The 19,835-nt window shown below is 39.7% G+C and overlaps 1 protein-coding gene across 1 annotated transcript; it reads right to left on the bottom strand.

Moving 5' to 3' along the window:
* Positions 1 to 3,666: 3,666 nt before the first annotated feature.
* On the bottom strand, positions 3,667 to 19,579 carry gnl1 (G protein nucleolar 1). The gene is made up of 12 exons (XM_085291692.1): positions 19,361 to 19,579; positions 18,269 to 18,416; positions 16,777 to 16,913; positions 16,507 to 16,658; positions 13,101 to 13,172; positions 10,164 to 10,356; positions 9,866 to 9,964; positions 9,540 to 9,722; positions 7,668 to 7,846; positions 7,243 to 7,420; positions 6,272 to 6,412; positions 3,667 to 6,161 (listed from the first exon to the last, which is right to left on the bottom strand). Exons 1-12 carry the CDS (start codon positions 19,431 to 19,433, stop codon positions 5,890 to 5,892), a joined length of 1,827 nt encoding a protein of 608 aa, XP_085147818.1. The 5' UTR covers positions 19,434 to 19,579; the 3' UTR covers positions 3,667 to 5,889.
* Between the last annotated feature and the right edge of the window lie 256 nt (positions 19,580 to 19,835).

Raw genomic sequence — 19,835 nt, forward strand, 5'->3', positions numbered from 1 at the left:
AAGTTGGCACCGATTCGAAATTATGCTGAAATGAGGGGATTTCCACCCACTTCCAACCAGTAAATAATGATTATGGCACTTCTCGGCGGTGATTATCATTGTACTGTCTCAGCTTGCTCGTGAATGGTGCCCATTGGGTCATGATAAACATAATGAGATAATAGCTGCAGCCAGATTTACTCCGTCAGGAGGATTGGATGGGCGTCGAGAGTGATTTTGATTTGACAAACACTGTCAGTCCCACAAGGATGGTGACGAACGGCGCTCAAGCAGAGCATAAATCTCAAGGAAAGGTTTGAGATTTTTATCAGATGACTATGGATATCATTTTATTAGGAGCTGGCACGGATGATAATCTGTTCAACATGCTTCACAGATAATAGAAGCAGTTTTGCTGTGGTCAACGCGTGGAGCTGCAGCGTTTTTTCCACGCAAACATATCCCGCTTTATTAAACGTTGTCATGTAAGACACACAGTGGAGTGAAATTGAAAAATGGATGTACTTTGATAAACAAACAGCATTATGATGAAAGCAGCATCTTTTCACCACACTGCTGATCCTGTTCCTCGCTCTCGAGGGACCAGACCATACTCATAAAAATACTCATACTTCTTTTTTTGTTTTTATAATGAAATGTGTGATTTATTCCAGTAAAGCAAATGGTTATACTTTGACGATAACAGCAAGCAGTGCAACTATCTATTTTCCCACCTCCTACGCAGGTTAATGCAACACTGGAGTCTATCCAATCATGCACAAACCAAAACACATCTCATCCTCACTGACCCTGGAGAACAAGTTATTACCAACGTGGGCTCTTCAGATTTGCAGAACTTTATTTAAAATTCTACTCTGGGCCAGAGAGTTCTCAAAAATCTAAAATGTGTATGGATAATATGGAAAATAATGCCAATACACACATTTTGCATTTTCCTGCAGAAGATATAAACGATATACACTCAACAGCCACTTCATTCGTCATTTGTAATTAATCGATATTTGGATTACATCATTAATGCAAATACCAAATCAACCAATCACATGGCAGTAACTCCATGCATTCAGGCACGTAGACATGGTCAAGACGAACTGCTCAAGTTCAGACTTGCCAACACAATCGGGAAGAAATGTGATTTAAGGGACTTTGAATGCATCACGGTAGTTTATGACAGTTGAGCTGGTCTCTGAACACACAACACACGAAATCTTGAAACGGATGGCCTGCAGCAGCAGAAGACCACACAGGGTCCCACCGAGGCAAAAATTCACACAAAATTTCCCATCTTCTGTTGTCAACAACACTGGACAACAGAAGAATGGAAGAATGTTGCCTTTTCCAATGAGTTTCCATTGTCTGCTGTAACATTTGGATAGTAGGATCTGCAGAATCTGGCATAAACAACATGAAAGCATGGGCCATTCAAACCTTGTATCAATAGTGCAGCCTGCTGCTGGTGTAATCCTGTGGGTAGGGTGACCAGATGACTCTCTTTATGTTGGGACTACACAGCATCTTTATTCTTTATTCCCACATCTTGAGAGAAAGTCCCACACTGTGACTGCTTCTGCAGGATGTGCACTTCTAAAGTCTGTTTTTTCCTCAATATCCATGCTGGAAAGTTTTGATTTCTTTATTTTTTGTAGTTCAAAGAAGCCTAATGCCACACTCATGGGGGGAAGTTACAAGTCACCAAAAAGTCACAAGCTTTGCTTGGTGAATATGATAGAAAATGCAGCAGACAATATATTCTCAGAAATACAGTTTTTATTTTTTCAAGTTTGCACAGGGGAAAATATGGTGCGAAGTATTTGTGTGTCATAATTAAATATGGATGTGGACACATCCAAACTGTAATCAGACAGAAGAGCAGCTGAAATAACTGTGAAAGAAAAGAATAAGGGAGTATGTGAGGACTGTCACAAGGGACCAAAGATCAAACTTAAGCTTCTTTTATCCTTACATGTAGTTAGCAGACACTTGAAATATGATATATCTGGCCCGGACATGCCAAATGATCATCTAGTAACATGCACAATTAAGTTTAATATGAAAATGTCAAAACCACCACTCACCATTGTCCCACACTGCCCCCACACACACACTTCAGCACCAACTCACTTAGACATCACAGCACACCTGAGTATTGTTGCAGACCATGTGCATGCCTTCATAAGCACAGTGAACTCATATTCTGATCATTGCTTCCAGCAGGATAACATACTATCACAAAGTTCAAATCATCTCAGACTGGTTGAGTTTATCATCCCCACAGTCACCAGATCTCAATCCAACACAGCACGGCTGCTGAAACGGGATATTGGCATCATAAACGAGTAGCTGTAGTATCTGCACCAACTGTGTGATGCTGTCGTGTCAGTTTGGACCCTAATCTCCGAGGAATGGTTCCAGCACCTCGGTAAATCTGTTCCTTGAAGAACTGAAGCAGTTCTGGAGTAAAAGGTGGATTCAACCTGATACTAGCAAGGTGTGCCTAATAAAGTGGCCAGTGAGCATATGTTATGCATACGATTATTTTAAAACCTCTTGTTGGACATGTGCAAATGCACTGTGAACTAATACTAACCACCTATCATATTACAGTATGAAATAGATGGCTACAACTACAATTACTATGTTTAAGGTTTGATTAAAGCATCTCCACTGACATTCAGACATTTCACAGGGGTTCAACCTCAACAACAACTTTAATAACGCTGTAATGATTTTGTGGTTCGATAACTTTAACTTCATTTCACGGTATCTGCTTTAAATATTGGCCATCTGGAAATTTACCAATTAAGTAGTTTAGGAGGACTTTAATTAGATCTGTGCAACACGCAGCTGATCGTTATCGTCACGGAATCTCATCATCGTAATTATCTCCCTCGGGTACTCATAAAAGAAAGTCCCCCAACTAATTACGAGACAACTATAAAGCACCCAGATCGCCATGATAAGTCACATGTATCTATGTCTATTATACATTCAGGAAGTATACCAACAGCAATTAGTCTGACAATGCTCAATCACATGTCTGAGCTGTCCACTTTGATCGCAAACCTCCTGGAAGATTGTGTCAAGCCATTCAAAGGAAAAGCATAATTATGTGCATCTGAAATTAGGAGGATGTGGTGGACGGGGGACTTCGTAGAAAGACTGTCCTTTACAGCTCTGGGTACAAGCAAATATCATAAACACATCATTAAACAATGCACTAAAAAAAGAAAAAAAAGAAAGAGAGTTTCTGAAGGTTATCTTCTTTTATTGCAGAAAGCAGTCCAGTCATCATCATTAGGCATACCAGGAATGAAATGAGGAATGCAGCAAATAGCCTGAACACACCTTGAGCCTTTACACTCACACTACACTCTCCAGACGCTGTCAGTTTCAATATTTCCAGGGAAAAAAACTCCAACATCAAAACAACTAAAACATTGCTGTGTTTCTAACAGCATGGTAGTGTTTAGCATCTACTTTCATTGTACCAATAGTAGAAATGACAGCGTGTCATTGCTGCAGTGTGATGTATTACACAGTAACACAACACCGTGCCGTGGGATTCCCTCGGTGAACACATGAATGATGTACAACAGCACACGATAATACAGTACTCAGGATTGGAGCGGGGCCATCGCACATTACAGAGAAATGTCCACTTTGAAATTTTGGAGAAGAGGTGAAGCATAATGTTATATATAATGGAGGACAGGTGGACGCTGTAATGGCCAGTATCTCCTTCTGTGTTTTAAAGGAATAGCTTTGATAATTTTTTATCGCTTGTTTTTTTTAATAACAGTGTTTTGAGTTTTCATATAAAGGTGTCAGCAGTGCACAGAGAAGGACCAGCCAGCGAGGAGACGTCAAAAGCTTAAAAAAATCAGACTTCCACTATCTTCAAAGGCCATTATATCTCAGTTTTTTCCATCGGAAAATATTTTAAAATAAAAGAGTTTATATTAATTTATCAAATAAGGCCTCATGAGGACTACAGACTGGTCGGCAACCCCCCCGGGGATCCCAGGGCACTAAGAAAAATGCATAATCCTAACAGCTGGTTAGTATTTATTGCAGGTCGTGGCGATGATACACCACAAGCATCCGTGCGAGGTTGCTTTGGTTACTAGCAGATGGATCTTCGATCTGTAGTACAACTGTGAAAAGTGCAGTGCAAACCGGAAACCTGAACATTTGCTTTCAAATTAAACACAACTTTTAAACTTCGAGGCAAACTCTGTCTGGTACGCACTGGATTGTTTTTTTTCCATTATAGCTGAGTGACTTGTTTGCCAGTGTTTGCAGACAAGTTGGTGTCTTCCATGCAACCTGCTGGAAATCAAAGTGATCATAAGGAGGCTTTCAGTACAGCACCACTTCTTTGCGACCATTTTGATGCTAGCAACTGCCAGCAGCGGTTGCTGAATACAAAATTTTCTCTAGGATCACTGGTGATCAGGGGGTCACTGATCAGTCTCTAGGCCTGCATCAACGGGGCTTTAAGAGTGACAGCCACCAAACATCTGCAACCACTTGCAGAATACACATTCTTCTGCAACTGAGGACTAAGGTATCATACACTCACTTTGTTAAATATACTCTAAGCCAAATAAAACACTTTTAATCTTGTTTCTTTTAGTTTTATAAAATACTGAAATGTAACAATTAATTGCAGTTTTAATAGGATTTTATTGATGAGGGAGAGTTTCTCTGCTCACAAAACCTCATGGTGGCAGGAATCCACTGCCCAAGAACAACCAAGAAAGAAAAAGAAGATTACAAATTGCAGCTTTTAGAACAGATTAAACAAACTTCTGGCCAATTATGGTCTGATTTTACAAGCATTCGACAGAGTCACGCTAGTCCCAGTCTTGCTAATCAGCTGCTAGCTGTAGCTTTATTTAACAAAGGGCTCAATCTTCAAACGTACCTTTTGGCAAAAAAAGTAAAAATCAAAAAAATGTTAAACAATCCCTTCAATTATTGTTAAGCAGTCTCGGTTGGATAAAATTCACTGTGCTGGCATCAGCATATAAACATGCTAAATAAGCGCAGCCGAATCCTGGACGAAATACTGACAATCCCCATCAACATCTATGGAAAACAGTTGTAGTAGTTAAAACACTACAGGTTTAATTCCTGAAACAGCCTCATCCAGCAATACAGGAGTGTAAACACCCACCACTACCCCCAAAAAACCCACATCACTCTCTGACGCAGAATAATGTAAATTCAGATCAGATAAATTATCTCTGACTCATAATAGCAGTAACTGTGCGTGAAATGTTTACTTTATTAGTTCTAGTTATACAGCCTAACATTTCCCACGTACCCTCCCACACCCTCTACTCAAAGTTGAGACACGCTGTGGTCAATGAAGAGGATTTAGAGTTGTGTTCTTTTAATCTCCAGCTGCTCTGAGAGCCAAATGGCTGCTTCAGTGAATGACATCATATCAACAGTGCATTTGATTTGTTTCATCATACTTTTCCAAACTTTGGCATCTCAGCTGTGAGGTCACTCATTTATGAAGAGATTGATCATTCCAGGCTGAGGGAAGTTACTTCATTTTGTCTCTGAGAACTACATGCAATGTGTGAAGCTCAAGTCAAACCAAACCCATTCCTAAAAGCTCCATTTTAAAAAACAAAGGCTTCAAGGAAGAAGAAGCAGAGCAGAGGCACAGCATGGAATATGCTTTATATGAATGGATTAGAATCGAGCATGTTAATGTACAGAGAAGGTAATGACACGAGGAGGCGGAGGTGCAACAAAAAAAACGAGGAGGAATGCAGGTCTATGGGAAACAAGGAACGAAGAGTGGACTGGGACAGATGGGTAAAAGTCAGAGCAGAGGAACAGGTTATTTCTTCCTTGCGTCTCCTTCTGTTATCACTCGCACTCATTTTCCCGAAGGACGTTGTACATGTTGACCGTAAAGCCAGATGGCTTATCGTCGCTTCGTCTCGGGTGCCCGAACCCCTCATCTTCATCGTCCCCATCTCCGTCCTCGTCATCGTCCGCATCCCTGTCTCTCTCTTCCTCTGGCTCGGTGCTGGACTCGCCATCCTCCTCATCGTCCCTCTCTGCGGTTCCTTCTTCCTCTGTTGCTCTTCCTTGAAGAGCCATAATCTCTGGCAAGTCTGGGTGATTTTCCCAGTGCTCTGCAGACCATAAATAATCCCCAAAATAAATTAATTCCACCCACCTGGCATTTTAACTTTTCGAATAGTCTCAGAGTTGAAATGAAGAGACACAGAGGGCCTTCTCTTACCTCTCAAGCAGCTGTACCCGGGCGGTCTGAGGCAGAGGCACAATCTGCCATCAATCGCCAATCTAAGGAGGCTATTGGCTGCACGGTACACGTCGTTGCGAGCTGCTTTCGCTGTCTTGTAGCCTCTTCTCTCCGCCCAAGCTGAAAGAAGGAAGCATAAATTGGTGACAATCTATCAAATGAAGGTATAATTAAAAGAGCACAGTCTATATTTATTTTCCTACTGGTAATAATGTCTGTGTATCCAAAATATCACGTCTGCCTATTCCTGTGCACAACTTGTTGTACTGATAATATTAGAAACACCACAAAACTGCCTGCCTCGTTCTTTCATTATCATGAATGAGGATGTTGTAGTTTATTTTGAGTGCTTTACTAAAACACCACCCTGCTACTGTACATGGTTGTTAGAGCACCGAATCCACAGCTGAGAACAGCCCAACTAATACTGCCTGAGTGACATGGACATCTAGCTGTCTGAGTAAATAACAAAGCCCGTTTAAAGGCCAGAGTTTATATTTGTGATGTACATGTTTAGTCTAAACAATGTGCCTGGGGTGCCACAGACAGCTAGGGCACGTCAGTATTTGTTTTCTAATTGTTTTATTGACTCATTTTTATTTTCGTGACGTTGAGCAGCACTTTAGTCAGCATTTGTTGTGATTAAATGTGCTACATAAAAAAATTGACTTTGTTCAATTCGACTTGATAAATGGACCAGTGCATTGTTGGCGGATTTTTACTACAGGGCTGTGTTGACAAGAGAGAGCAAATAATGGCAGTGGCCCTGCAGCAGGGGATTGGCTCTCCTTTGAATTGTACTGATTTTGTTATTTTAGAATCAATAAAGATCTGTGACTTGCATTAAAGGAAGCTTGCCATTTATCCTCTCAATATTTTAGAGTATTGAAGTTTCCAAACTATCAACGACCACAACAACTCAGATGCTGTGACGCTAACTACCACCTTACCCTCGCATACATCCCAGGCGGTCCAGCTGGGCTCCTCAGACTCCTGGTTTCTTTCATTTTCCTGCAGACTGGGATGTTTGAGCTTCAGTATGGAAAGGAAGGGGGTCCTCTCACACAGATAACCCACTGAGCTGTAAGGTTCTTGTAGCTGAGACACTGGGTAGATGCCTGCCAGAATCTATAGAAAATTCATTTAAAGATAAAAACAAGAGGAAGAAATTCACGAACAAAATAAAGACAGGTCAGAAATTACCTTTGGTAACAGCAAGATAGCAACTAAGAGCTATTTAAAAATGAAAGCGACAGTCACACAAAATACTCCTGGAGAGCGTGCAACTCAATACAATTATGTTTCTACCGCATCCAATCGGGCAAGTAAAGTGAAAGTCACATTTACTCTGGAGTACACAACAGTGAACTTGTACCTGTAACTGTTTATTGACACGGGAGGGGAAGACCAGCCCGGGGCAGTCACAGAGCTTGACTGTCGGAGTGAGGTAGTAGGTCTGGAAGTATTTGGTGTGACCTGGGGTTCGAGACACGCTTACCACCTTCCTTCCCACCAGGCTGTTTATAACTGAAGATTTACCAACATTGGGAAAACCTGGAAAACAAAGAGAGGTTACAAAGGCACTCATATGTAACAGTATTCAAGCTCTATAAATTCTTTTTAAGAGTCACTGTTTGTGAATTTATATTCAGATGCCAATAACTACATTCAGTCAGGAACACTAGATTCAAAAAAGGAAGTTTGTAAAAACTTCTTAATGTTTAATGAGAGTGAGGTGCATGTTTTAAGTGCATGACGCAATGTCTTTTATTAAAAGATAGAAACACCAACTGTACGGTCACTTCGCACATCAACACCACAAGAAGCAGATCGAGCAGGTGTTTTTTGTTGTTGTTTTTTTTTTCAATTAACTTTGCGAAGAGATAATTTAGATAAGCTCCAATATGCACACTTTGATTTAACAATATACACACAAACACACACACACAAACACACACCCACATACAGAATCTGTTACAAGAAGCAGAGGAATAAAAACACTGTGCCTATAACAGGCAAATATGAACTCAAATGACCTGCTGGGTGCTCGGTTGAGCGCAATGAAATGCATCATGGGAGGTTGCTGCAGAGCCAATATTTTCCCTGACAACTTTTCTTGTTGTATTTTATTCTGAAGGTTGAACCCTCCCTCTTCTGCCACACTAGACACTGAAATTACCACCATCATTTCAGCCACAGTTTTGCAGTCGGCCAATATTTCTACCGACATTTCTCACTTTGCTGAGAGGAATTCACACAAGTAACTTCTTCTGCATGAGGGAGCACCTACAGCTATGACCTTGTGACGCTCACAGACACGTCCAAAGATCTAGATGGAGAATTCTAAAGTTACGAGCAAGACTGACCATTAACAATAACAATGTGAGAAGGTACTGTGGAGGAAATCATTATTTGACACCCTATTTTATGGATATTTGCTTAAAGAAAAGAAATAAACTCTGTCTAATTTTTCTAGTATTTTCATTTTGACGAAGATAAAAATATCAACCAAATAACATAACATAAAATATAACATAAAAGTTATAAATTGATTTGCAAGTCACTGAGTGAAATACATATTTGATCCCCAAGCAAAACATTAGTTAGTACTTGGCTGGAACTCTTGTTGATGATCACAGCCGTAAGACGTTTCTTGTAGTTGGTCACTGGGTTTAGACACATCTCAGGAGGAATAGTAGCCCACTGCTCTTTACAGAAAGTACAGTTTTCTTGGCTGCTGCTTGGAAAATGAAGCTTCAGCTTCCTCACAGATTTTCTACAGGACTGAGGTCTGGAGACAAACTAGGTCACTTTACAAGCTAAACTATTAGCCTAAGGAGGCTGCATATTGAGATTGGCCGATCTACTAATGGTACACTCGATTATAATCAAGATACACATAACAGACATACCATGACTTCCTTTCTATGGCCTTCAGGCTAAACCTATTTGTCCTCTAGTTTTTAATCTGAAAATCGAATTATATTGTTGTGGACTGGTAAGACAATGTTCTTTCCTAATCAGATAAAAGTGAAATAATACTGTGTTCCCAGATAAGCATGGATTTGAGGTACTTTTTTTCCTATCTGAAAAAACTATTCTAATTTCTTACCAAAAAAGCAATATCTGGAGAAAATACTAAGATATACTTTCCAAGTTTCTTAACAAGAACCTGTTTTGCTATAATTAAAAAGAAAATGTTCATTGATTCTGGCCAAAGATTGTTGTTCTCTGAGAAAATGATTACCTATGCAGCCCAATGTAAGTACACCATCTTTGTAGAGCTCCTGTGATGGACTGCTCATCTCCAAAGCACTATCACTTTGATGCTCCACCAAGACAGACTCTGCTCCTTCATCTGTCCGTTCTCCGTCCAGCCGCTCAGAAACGGCATCTCTCTGAATCTTCTGCTCCCAGCTGGAGAGGTCAACTGACAAAACAACAAAGCAACAAAAAACAAAAAGATGATCAATAACATTTTGAATGAAAAGCTGCTTAAATTCATCGTGTGTATAACTTAATGTATTAATTATTATTATAAAAGAAGAACAGTGAAATGACTTTTTCTCCTACCTCTCCCTGATGTGATCTCCTGGCAAGACTTTAGGATATCTAAAGGACCTCCAGCCTGACTCCAGTCAGCCTTTCTCCTCATCCTCTTCTTCTGGAGGACTGTGAGTCAGAACAGAACAGAAAAGTACAACAGTTATTGCAGTCACTACAGGGGCTGGACAGACACACAGCAGGTTATTCTGATTACACTGTGCTGAAATAAGTTCAATAAGTGACAGGTTTGTCTGTCTGACTTTATTTTTCATGTATTTCTTCTCTCTCTAACCCCCTCCCCCCCATCGGCTCTCCCTCTCCTCACCTGTGCTGTATGGCTGGCCACGGTGTGAGGTGAAGCAAACTATTTCCAGGTGGGGGAACTGGGAGGCCATGTAGTGTTTCCAAGCGATTACCAGTGGTGGAGGACACAGGTCGGCTTTGTTCAATACCAGGACCACATGCTTCTGTAGCTCTCCAGTGATGTAGTGGTACAAGTCTGGAGGGAACTGCAGCACCTGGGTGGTATACAGGTCAAGTCAAGAGCAATAGAAACATTCATAGGTAGTTTGACAAAACAATGATGGAGCTCACACTTAACCAAATCCAACAGAAAATAGGTACACCTTATGTACATCAAAAACCTTTGGTTTTTAGGCGAGAAGAGGGCACTGAGAGAAGCTGTTGGAACAATGACCTCACTGACCTGGAGGCAAAATACTGAGCTAAAGACCTGCAGTGTATCACAGAGCTAATCCATGGAGGGCTTTGAAAACAAATAATTAATGAAAACCTTTACAGGTAGCTAGTGCCGCTGAGCTGACCAGTGTGGATCTGCTCTGTTTTCTTTGTTGATAGTTAAAAGTAGCTGCATGCTGAACCATCTGCAAATGAGAGTGAATGGAACCGGGTAATCCCATATACAGGGAGTTGCAGTAGTCCACTCAAGAGGTGATAAAGGCATTCCATAACAACTACTGCCTTTTAAAAAAAATAACCCATTAGATTGAATCATTATAAATAGAAACAAGTATAAGTGTACCGTTTTTAAATTTGCATTAAAAGGGAAATGTAACCATGCCAGAAGCACGGAACTAGGTTTTATTTTTAATGTGAATTCCGATGTTTATAAAGTGTTTAGAAACATTCTTCGAGTAACGCTAAAAACTAGTTCATGTGTTTGTTACTTCTAGGCTGGATTGATCAAACCCCATCATACTACCTTGGCCCAATAAAACACTATGATCTAATACCATTTTTTCCATTAATACCAACTCAGGTCAGGTTGACTCGACTTGACATGTTTTTCAAGGTTTTCCATTAGATGATAGTACCTGGTACAGGGTACATTTTAGTAGCTTCTCCACTGGGGTTCCAAGCAATCTGAGGCAATCTGAAAATGTGACATCAACAGACTGCATGCATGACCCATGAGAGTTTCCTCCTTTCAAAAACTGCTGTTTTTGAAACCCAGTGTTAAGGTTCAAAATATTGGGGATGGAGACAAGAGAAAAACCACAATAACAACACTGGTCCGGTCGGGTTGAGTCAAACGATGATTTAATGATCACACACGTGGGAGATGGACACTGATGCAGACAGCCTCAAAATCTCAAAATGGTGGAGCATTGCTCAAACTTTTATAGCCTCTGGTGCCTCCACCTTATCATACAAAGCCTAAACATTCACATGCTTTCTCTCACACAGCGCCTGAGCTACGACCTTGGCTCCCTGTTTATCTGCTCCTGCTGAAATAGGGCAGAAAACTCCAGCACACTCTGTTCTCTTCTACTCAGACAAATTAGATTTCTTATAACTCAGCAGTATAATGCATCATAAAACAATATCATTCATTCACAACAAGTCAGCAGTTTAATGTAATGCAAATCAGTTTAACTAATGCAATAGTTATCAGCTTCTTCTAATTCAGGAGAATAATGCAAACTAAAACTACATAATAATTCACAATCTTTAATTAGGGGTATAACATGGCATAAAATAATATTATAATCTAACACCAGCAACGAGGGAAACAGCTACATGGAAACAACACTGTGGTCCCCGAGTCTGACATAAAGCCACAGACCGAGCAGCAGGTATAACACCACCTTAACTTCCACCTTCATTGTAGCGTTTGTGTCGCATACAAATGACGTCACAGGACAGTCGGCTCCATTGCTATAACGGTCCCACGCACATTAGGTGGTATCCAGTTGAAATGGAAAATGAGTAGGTACTGATGCAAAAAGAGCTTAAGAGTGCAGGCTTACTTGTGATACCTTGAGTTTCTCACCCCTCTCCTGTGGAACCAGCTTCCAGTTTTGGTTTGGGAGTCAGACAAAACTCTACTTTTAAGATTTCTTCTTTGACAAAGCTCATAGTTAAGTTTGGATCAGGTGACCTTGAACAATCAGATCTGCTGCTATAAGCTCAGGCGTCCCGTGATGCACCTCACCTCTCCTCTCCTCATTTATGGGCCACTACTGATGCCATTAACTTTTGTTTTCTATTTCCAGTAGATTTGTGTTTTATCTTCTCAGTGCTCCTTGTTCTGATGGAGATCTCTTCATTTTAAAAGGGAGTTCTTCCTCCCTACTGCTACCAAGTTCTTGGTAGGAGAGCATCTGATTAGTGAGATTTTCTCTCTCCAATATGGAAATATATTTTCCTTAAAATATAAAGCACCTTGGAAAGGACGTTGCTGTGAACTGGTGTTATATAAATAAAACTGAATTGACTTGAATCTTCAGGAGCAGATCACACAGACACACACTGAACACAGCAGTAACTGAATTCAGCTCACTTCATCAGCAAGGTCACAGCATCTATACAATTTAATGAGATGCTGATAAAATGTTCCAGTGAAATTTCTGATAAACTGAAGAGACGAATGAAGGGTCAAATTTATTCACATATAAAATACGGTCATTTATTTTCTTCTCAAATAACCAGCAGACAGTTTTGGTGCAACTCAGGAAACTCAATTTTACATCTAAAAAGTGGGTAAAATGACAATATGCGTTTGATGCCAAAGCAGCATGAGATAATTTTCTAATTTATATCTTTTCTTGTCGTCTGCCAGCGTGCACCTACAGGTAGTAATAGCTGTATAGAAATCTTGCTATCTACTCAGCGCCCTCTGTTCCCATTCGAGGCTCTCTCTAACAAAACCTGCTTTCAGGATAAAATGCATCAGGTAAACAAACAGATAAACAATAACTTTTGACTGTGTCTCCATCTAGTGGAGACCACCTCTACCTACCGGATGCCTGATGTCAACAATGAGAAGAATCACATCCGACATCTCCAAGACTCTCCAAAGCTGCCTCCACGTCTAAAAGAAAGAAAGCAAATGGGGGGAAAAGAATGAGGTTTAATACTGTAAATAAAACAAATCCACTAGTTCCTTTTTTACTCAACTTGAGGATGTGTTAGAAACTACTCGAACATTTTCCAAGTGACTACACACAAATACAAAAACCCAAAGACAAAGTCAGAGTGGTTGCTTGTAACGGTGTACATAAAGAGAGTTATTTAACAAATAGAAAGCTCTGCTCTGACCTGCGCAGATGGATACCGAGTTTCAAGCTGATTAGCTGCTTGACCCACAACTGTTCAGCAGGTTCAGCTGCAGTGGGCAGCTGTTTTCAGAGAAAAAGCTCTAAATAACACAATGCACCAGACCTCCACAGCTGACAAACAGCAGACCAATGTAATTATTAACTAGCTGGTGAACATGGTGGAGCATTTAGCAGCTCAAGAGCCAGATGTTTCGTTAATTTGCAGAGACTTCATTTGGGAACCAAGAACAGGGACTGAATATTGGACCTAAATTTCCCAGGTGGCCTAAACATTCACTCTGCAATTGAATGATGCTTCATAACTGCCACATGTGTAGCAGTTGTGAAGGAAGGAGTATACTCTTTAAAAATTACCGCTGTGACACAGCAACTCGGAACACATTCAATTCAAAAGCCCTACAACAGCAAGCGACAGTGGCGAACTCTTAAAACAGAAGGGTGATAATGTGAATTTAGTTGCTGCAGAGAATTAAATGAACCAAACTTTCATTGGTTTGGTTCAATGCAAAACTATTTTCTTAAAGTTCTTTTCAACTTGTTTTACTGCTTTCAGAGAGCCAGAAGAGTACAAAAAAACAAACAAGTTTCAGGTTTATTACCTGTCATTTTAACATGTCAGTGTTAGTGACCTGTATTTAACAGCATTTAATCTCTATCACAATAATGACAGAGGAGGGTGCATACTTATGAGAGGAAGGAGTATAAAAATAATCACCATGTGACACATGTGGTCATTGCACAGTCAAAACCACACAAAGCAGCTTTATGCTTTTCCCCTGAAATAAGAGTGAAGGGCAGTAAAACCAGCTACAGTGCTTAAAAAGGCAACATTAACTTAATCAACTTCCACTATGGAAACTGGAATAACCAACACCATTTAAACCAAAAAATGAGTCCCAGAGCTTAAAACTTAGATTTCAAATAGTGCTTCCTACACCGTCATATTCTTTACACTGCAGTACGGTATATTTTACAAACTGAGAAGCTGGTTTCACATGCAAACACCACACAGAAAGGCCTCAGGGAGGTTTGAACCTCTGAGGTGATTGCGCTAACCACTTTACCATGTACTGTCCAAAGACCACCCTCAGTGTTTATATTTGTCGAAATGACAGACAGCTTTCTGATGTTTCTATTAATATTAAAAAAAAAAAATAAGTTGCAGGTTTAAGATAACATCATTTAAAGTCTAATGTAATCAACCTATCCGGGAAAAACAACATGTTCAATCAGCGTTTTAATCTAAATTATATTTTTCTATTATCCTGACTTCCATTTAAAAAACAAAACAAAAATAAACAGACAATTTCAGACTACTGAGGATCACCTATTACACCAGCCCTGCTTCTGCTGTGATATGGCTCCAGAACCCCCACGATGAAATTAAATGATCTGCAGGGCTTGTGGTTTTGAACAATATTGTTATCGGTTTCATACTTGGAGCAAAACTGAACAATAACACAGCATGCAAGGAAGATATAATGGTGCTTCTACCAGTGGGAAATATCAGACAATACAAAGCTATGTTCTATAACTCTTTGTGATCCCTACATCATCCTGAGCTAAGAAATGATATAATGAGTCTGTGGTAAGTCCTGGAGCCACATGCTGGATAACAGCTTGAACATTTATGCCTTTAAGACAAATATGGCACAGCAGGTCTGCTGGGTAATCGTCAGCTTACCTAAAAATGTGTTAACAAGCAGCAATACTTCATGTTTCATCTGTTCTCAAAGAGTCAGGAATGATTCAAGAACACAGACTTTTTGCAGAAGTGTTCTGCCCCCCAAAAAGCAGTTACCACATTACTAAAATGGCTCCATGACTGCAAAATGAAGACCGATATTGAGAAAAGACACGCATGAATGCACAGTGGCACAGCAGAGAATTTCATTAAATTAGTCACTAGCCCTGGATCAGTGTGAAAATGACGAAGTTTAACCACAGTGGTGTGGCGTGTGATGATTCATCTGAAAAAGTGGAGGGTGTTTTGACTTGTTGGATTCTGGACAAAGGTCGTTAGACTGAACACAAGCATTACATTTATATAAACTAAAGCCCCGTGAAGATAGAATCATAATTATTTAGGCTTAATATTATATTTAAGCTTATGCATATGTTCAATAAGACAGATCTGTGTTCACTCATCTGCCTGCAATCCTGGGTCACTGGGATACTAGCTATTCTTCTGCTTAGCGGTGCTGTCAAACTTAATTATGTTGTTATCACTCAGGTCCAACCATGTTCATGCACACCTTCTACAAACCAGCCTCAGTTCTGTGTGCTTAAATCTCCTCTGTCATTCTGCCTTTTCAGATTCTGATTCATACTGTTTTGTAGCTTCGTCTGAGTCTAATGGCCAAATAATTTCTAATTCAAAATCAGTTCTTTAATGAATTCAATTCATGTCTTTTGAAGGATCACTCCTTAATTAAATTAAATTAGTTAACCTCAATAGTCATTAACTTAATGACCATAATTTATTTAGCTTTAAGACTTATGAAAATTAATTAATAACTAAATTATGAAAATAAATAAATAAATTAAAATGTGATGGTGGTGTTGAACACAGATTCACGGGGAGGTGGGGCCTCACAAGGGCATCTGTTAGTCCCAAAAGCCATAATCCTTCCACAGTTTCACCTACAGAGATATTTACTTCTTTTAGATAGATCCTGGTAACTAAATTAACTAGCTCTCTTTTAATTGCCTTGGCTCCAGCTACAGTAAAAAGTGCATGAGTTTGAGCTTTTACGTAGGGGTGAAAGTGCACAAAGTTGTTTTCTATGCCCATTATTTTGCTTTCATAATCATCGGAAGCCATAATAATTGAGATTAACATCTGATTAAGTGCTCAGCGACAATAAAAGCAACTTCATAGTACAAAGGTTCTCCTAAAAATCAGCACTTCAGCCTGAGTTAGTTTAGGCAGCAAATGCACTCCTGGAACTTTTAAAACAGAATTTGACCTGCAAAACTCACCACAAATGCTGGTGAAAAAACCCCCCATAAATATCAAAACTTTTTACAGTTCATTATTGTGCAGTGGCACTTCTACAGTAAAAACAAACTCCTTTACTTAGTTACCTCCAGATTGTGCTCAAAGTGGCTGAGAGAGCCAGGTGGGTTTCTGGAGTGCAAGTCATCCAGGTAGTCTCTGTACGATTTCTCCTCTTTCCTCAGCAGGCTCTCCCGTGTCATCTCATAATTCCAGGACGGCCGTCGTGGGAAACCAAGGCCTGGCAGTGAATAATCAAGTGTTAGTGTGTCAAGCAGTGACCCACTCCATTAGCCTACTCTGCTCACGTTTGGTTTATTTTAGGATGAAGAAAGGATTAACACCAAAATGAATCAGACCTTTCTCTGAGGGGTAGATGTCATTGATGTCAACCTCAAGTTCTTTGTCCGAGACTTGCTGCAGCACCTTTTCCCTGGCCAGCTTCTTCCTCTTCTCCACTTCCTCTTTACCCTCTTTCTCAAAGTGCAGTCGGAACCTAAAAAATGAGAAAACCCCCTGTTGATCCTTTGTATGACTGTCTGCTGTTATGACAAATTAATGATGAAAGCCCCTATCCAGTGAAAAATGTGCCTTCTTCTTTTTCCTACATTTGAAAGGTTGAACCACATTATTTACAAATACATTATATGAGCATTGATTTATACTGGGGGGAAAAAACAGGTCAACTATGTAACGTCCTACAGACCTAATTTATTTTAACCTAATTTAGGATTAGAAGATCACTCTCTACTTGTTTCCTTTTTCCCTTCTCTCTTGTGGTATCTTCACTTTCTAATTTGTTGTATATTTACTGTTGGATATTTATAATAATTTAAAAAATTAAACAAAGAAAAAGACTGTATAGACAAAAGTATTGGGCACACCTCTTAATTTTGAATTAAGGTGTTTTCAGTACAGGCAAATTGATCACCAAACCATGTAGTCCATCTTTACGAACATTTTTAAGAGAATATGTTGTTATAAAGGGCTCAACGAATTCGAGCATAGTGCCATAAAGGATGCCACTATTACAACAAGTCAGTCTGGGAAATTTCTTCCCTCCTAGATATTCCACAATCAACTGTAGGTGGTATTATTGCAAAGTGAAAGGGTTTAGGAACCACGGCAACTAAGCCACAAAGTGGCAGACAAAGTAAAGTAACAGAATGGGCTCGCTTAGTGCTGAGTGCGTAAAAGTCACCGACGTTCTGCTGACCCATTCATTGCAGTGTTCAAAACCTCCTCTGGCATAAATGTGTATGAGGGGCTTCGTGACATGGGCTTCCATGACTGAACAGCTTCTGCTGAGTGTCAGTGGCTTTTAAATACTTTTGATGTGTGTACGTAAAGGCAACAAATTCAACAATTTGAATTTTCTCTTTGTTTACTGACCATTTGACCTGGAAACCGATCCCGATTGAGTAATCAGCATAAAAAGGGGGTGTTAAAGCTTCAATTCTACAGTGAATATTAAGAATGGACTTGAAGCATGAGACAGTTTGTGTCCAGCAGTTAAAATCGTGAAATTAAAAACCCTTCTTATTGTTGTATTCTTCTAAGTGTTGTAGAATTTTTATTTTTATAACTGGAATGAGATTATAAGCGTTAATTACATTTTGACTGCAAATCATGTCCAACACAAATTACATTATTTTTGTAAAATTCAACACATGTGAATTTATCTTATTTTCTGCATGATCTTCTAAACCTCCAATTAGTTATCAAAATGCAGCTGCTTCCTACTTAAGCATCTCTTTTATGTGCGACTTCAAGCACAGGCTGTTGGATTTCGCTCAGTTTTACAGAACAAGAATCTGAAATCATTTACAGTGCTGTACTCTTACAACTCACCTGTTAGGGTCATATCGTCCTTCTCTGTTGAAGGGCTGCTGATTTATTCTTCTAATATCAGTGGTCTCGCTGTCTGAGGTATCTGACTGCCGCTCTCCTCCTCGCTCCACACTGGCATTGCGACTGCTTGGCCCAGAGCCTGTGTCACCTGGAAGATCACAAACCAATACCAAGAAATTTTCTTTTAACTTATCTGCTGCTTAAATACTGTGCTTATTAACAGGTTTATTGGTTCATTTTGGTGGAAATGTTAAATGCTTCCAGGCATAAATTAATTGGAACATGATAATGTTTATGAAATTCACATTCAACTATCCTGACCTCTTGATTATTTAATGGAGGGTACAATAAATCCATAATGTTGTCCTGCACTGCAGAATTCATTGACTACCCTGTGTGGATGACCTGACCTTGGTAGAAAAGACTTTCAGTGCATGTCTTAAAGGGTTTACTGGTTACAGTAAGCACTTGAGTATAAACATTGCTATGAAAACTAATACTTTTCTTGTTAATCACGCTTTAAGTGGACTCAGCAACACCTAAAGGAAAGGCAGGATTTTTCAGGAAGCGCCTAGTTGGAACATGCCTAGTTTTGACAAGTTATGTCACATTTTATGGCGTCCTTGATGGATACTAAATCACGTTACTTGTCACGCCGACTTATTATTACTTGAAACATAGACAGCACATGGAAAATCTTAAACCCAGTATGCTATTAGTGGTAATAAATTGACCTATTGATAGCACCACGGTCCAAGACCTCTGTTAAAGTGGCTCTGTCTCTAGTAGTTTCTATGGTTAAACAAAAAACACACGACTTTGCATTATTTAACACATTTAACGCAAGTCTGTGCGCTAATTTTCACGTACTTGCCCACTCCGAAGGCAAAGTTATACCACACTGCTTCTTATGACTGCTAGCGGAAACGAGCACTGGCCTCGATTTACGGGCTAAATGAGTGATTTGATAATCAACTTAAGAACCCCCGACAACATGCAGACACAAAGAGTCATTGCAGTTAAACTCAGCAATGGAGCACGGACCGTTAGCAAACTGCTAAGCCTAGCATGCTAACGGCAAAATACTGTTACCTCTCTTTCTCTCCCGTTTGACTTGTAGCTGTTTCTTCTTTTGTTTGTTGCTAAATGGCTTTTTCCGGGGCATAGTTTAAAAAAACAAACAAAACGATTAATATATTTATATATAAAGAAAGCTATGCAGTATGTTTTGCTGCGTAAAGCTTCTCACACAGCTTTCTTATTGGCGTTATTTACATGGATGAAGTTTCTCGACTCGTACACTTTTCAGTGACGCCATATCCACTGCAGACTGCGGAGAATGACGGAAGAAACCAATTTTAGGTGTTGGAAAACCGATCATTTTGTGCATTTGTGGGGCTTTATTTAAATCTCATTTTACGATTACACTTCAAACGATTAAACATCTTTACTTTGTGTATCATTACGTAGAAATATAATCTGAAAATATCCGAGAAATTGATCACGACACCCCTGTGCTCTTATGGTACAGTCCACTTTTGTAAACACCTCGCAAATTTGCACATTC

Source organism: Mchenga conophoros, linkage group LG11 (assembly GCF_057382185.1).
Source record: "Mchenga conophoros isolate Kocher_MC1m ecotype Shallow Benthic linkage group LG11, M_conophoros_male_GT1.1, whole genome shotgun sequence".
NCBI classification, from domain to species: Eukaryota; Metazoa; Chordata; class Actinopteri; order Cichliformes; family Cichlidae; genus Mchenga; species Mchenga conophoros.

Bases quoted from the DNA above. Each gene is read 5' to 3' on its own strand.
- gnl1 (XM_085291692.1), bottom strand. From the start codon at position 19,433: ATGCCCCGGAAAAAGCCATTTAGCAACAAACAAAAGAAGAAACAGCTA. The intron at 9,965-10,163 runs GTGAGGAGAGGG...TCTGACTCACAG, and splicing joins TGGCCAGCCATACAGCACAG to TCCTCCAGAAGAAGAGGATG. The intron at 7,421-7,667 runs GTACAAGTTCAC...AATTTTCTATAG, and splicing joins GTGTCAATAAACAGTTACAG to ATTCTGGCAGGCATCTACCC.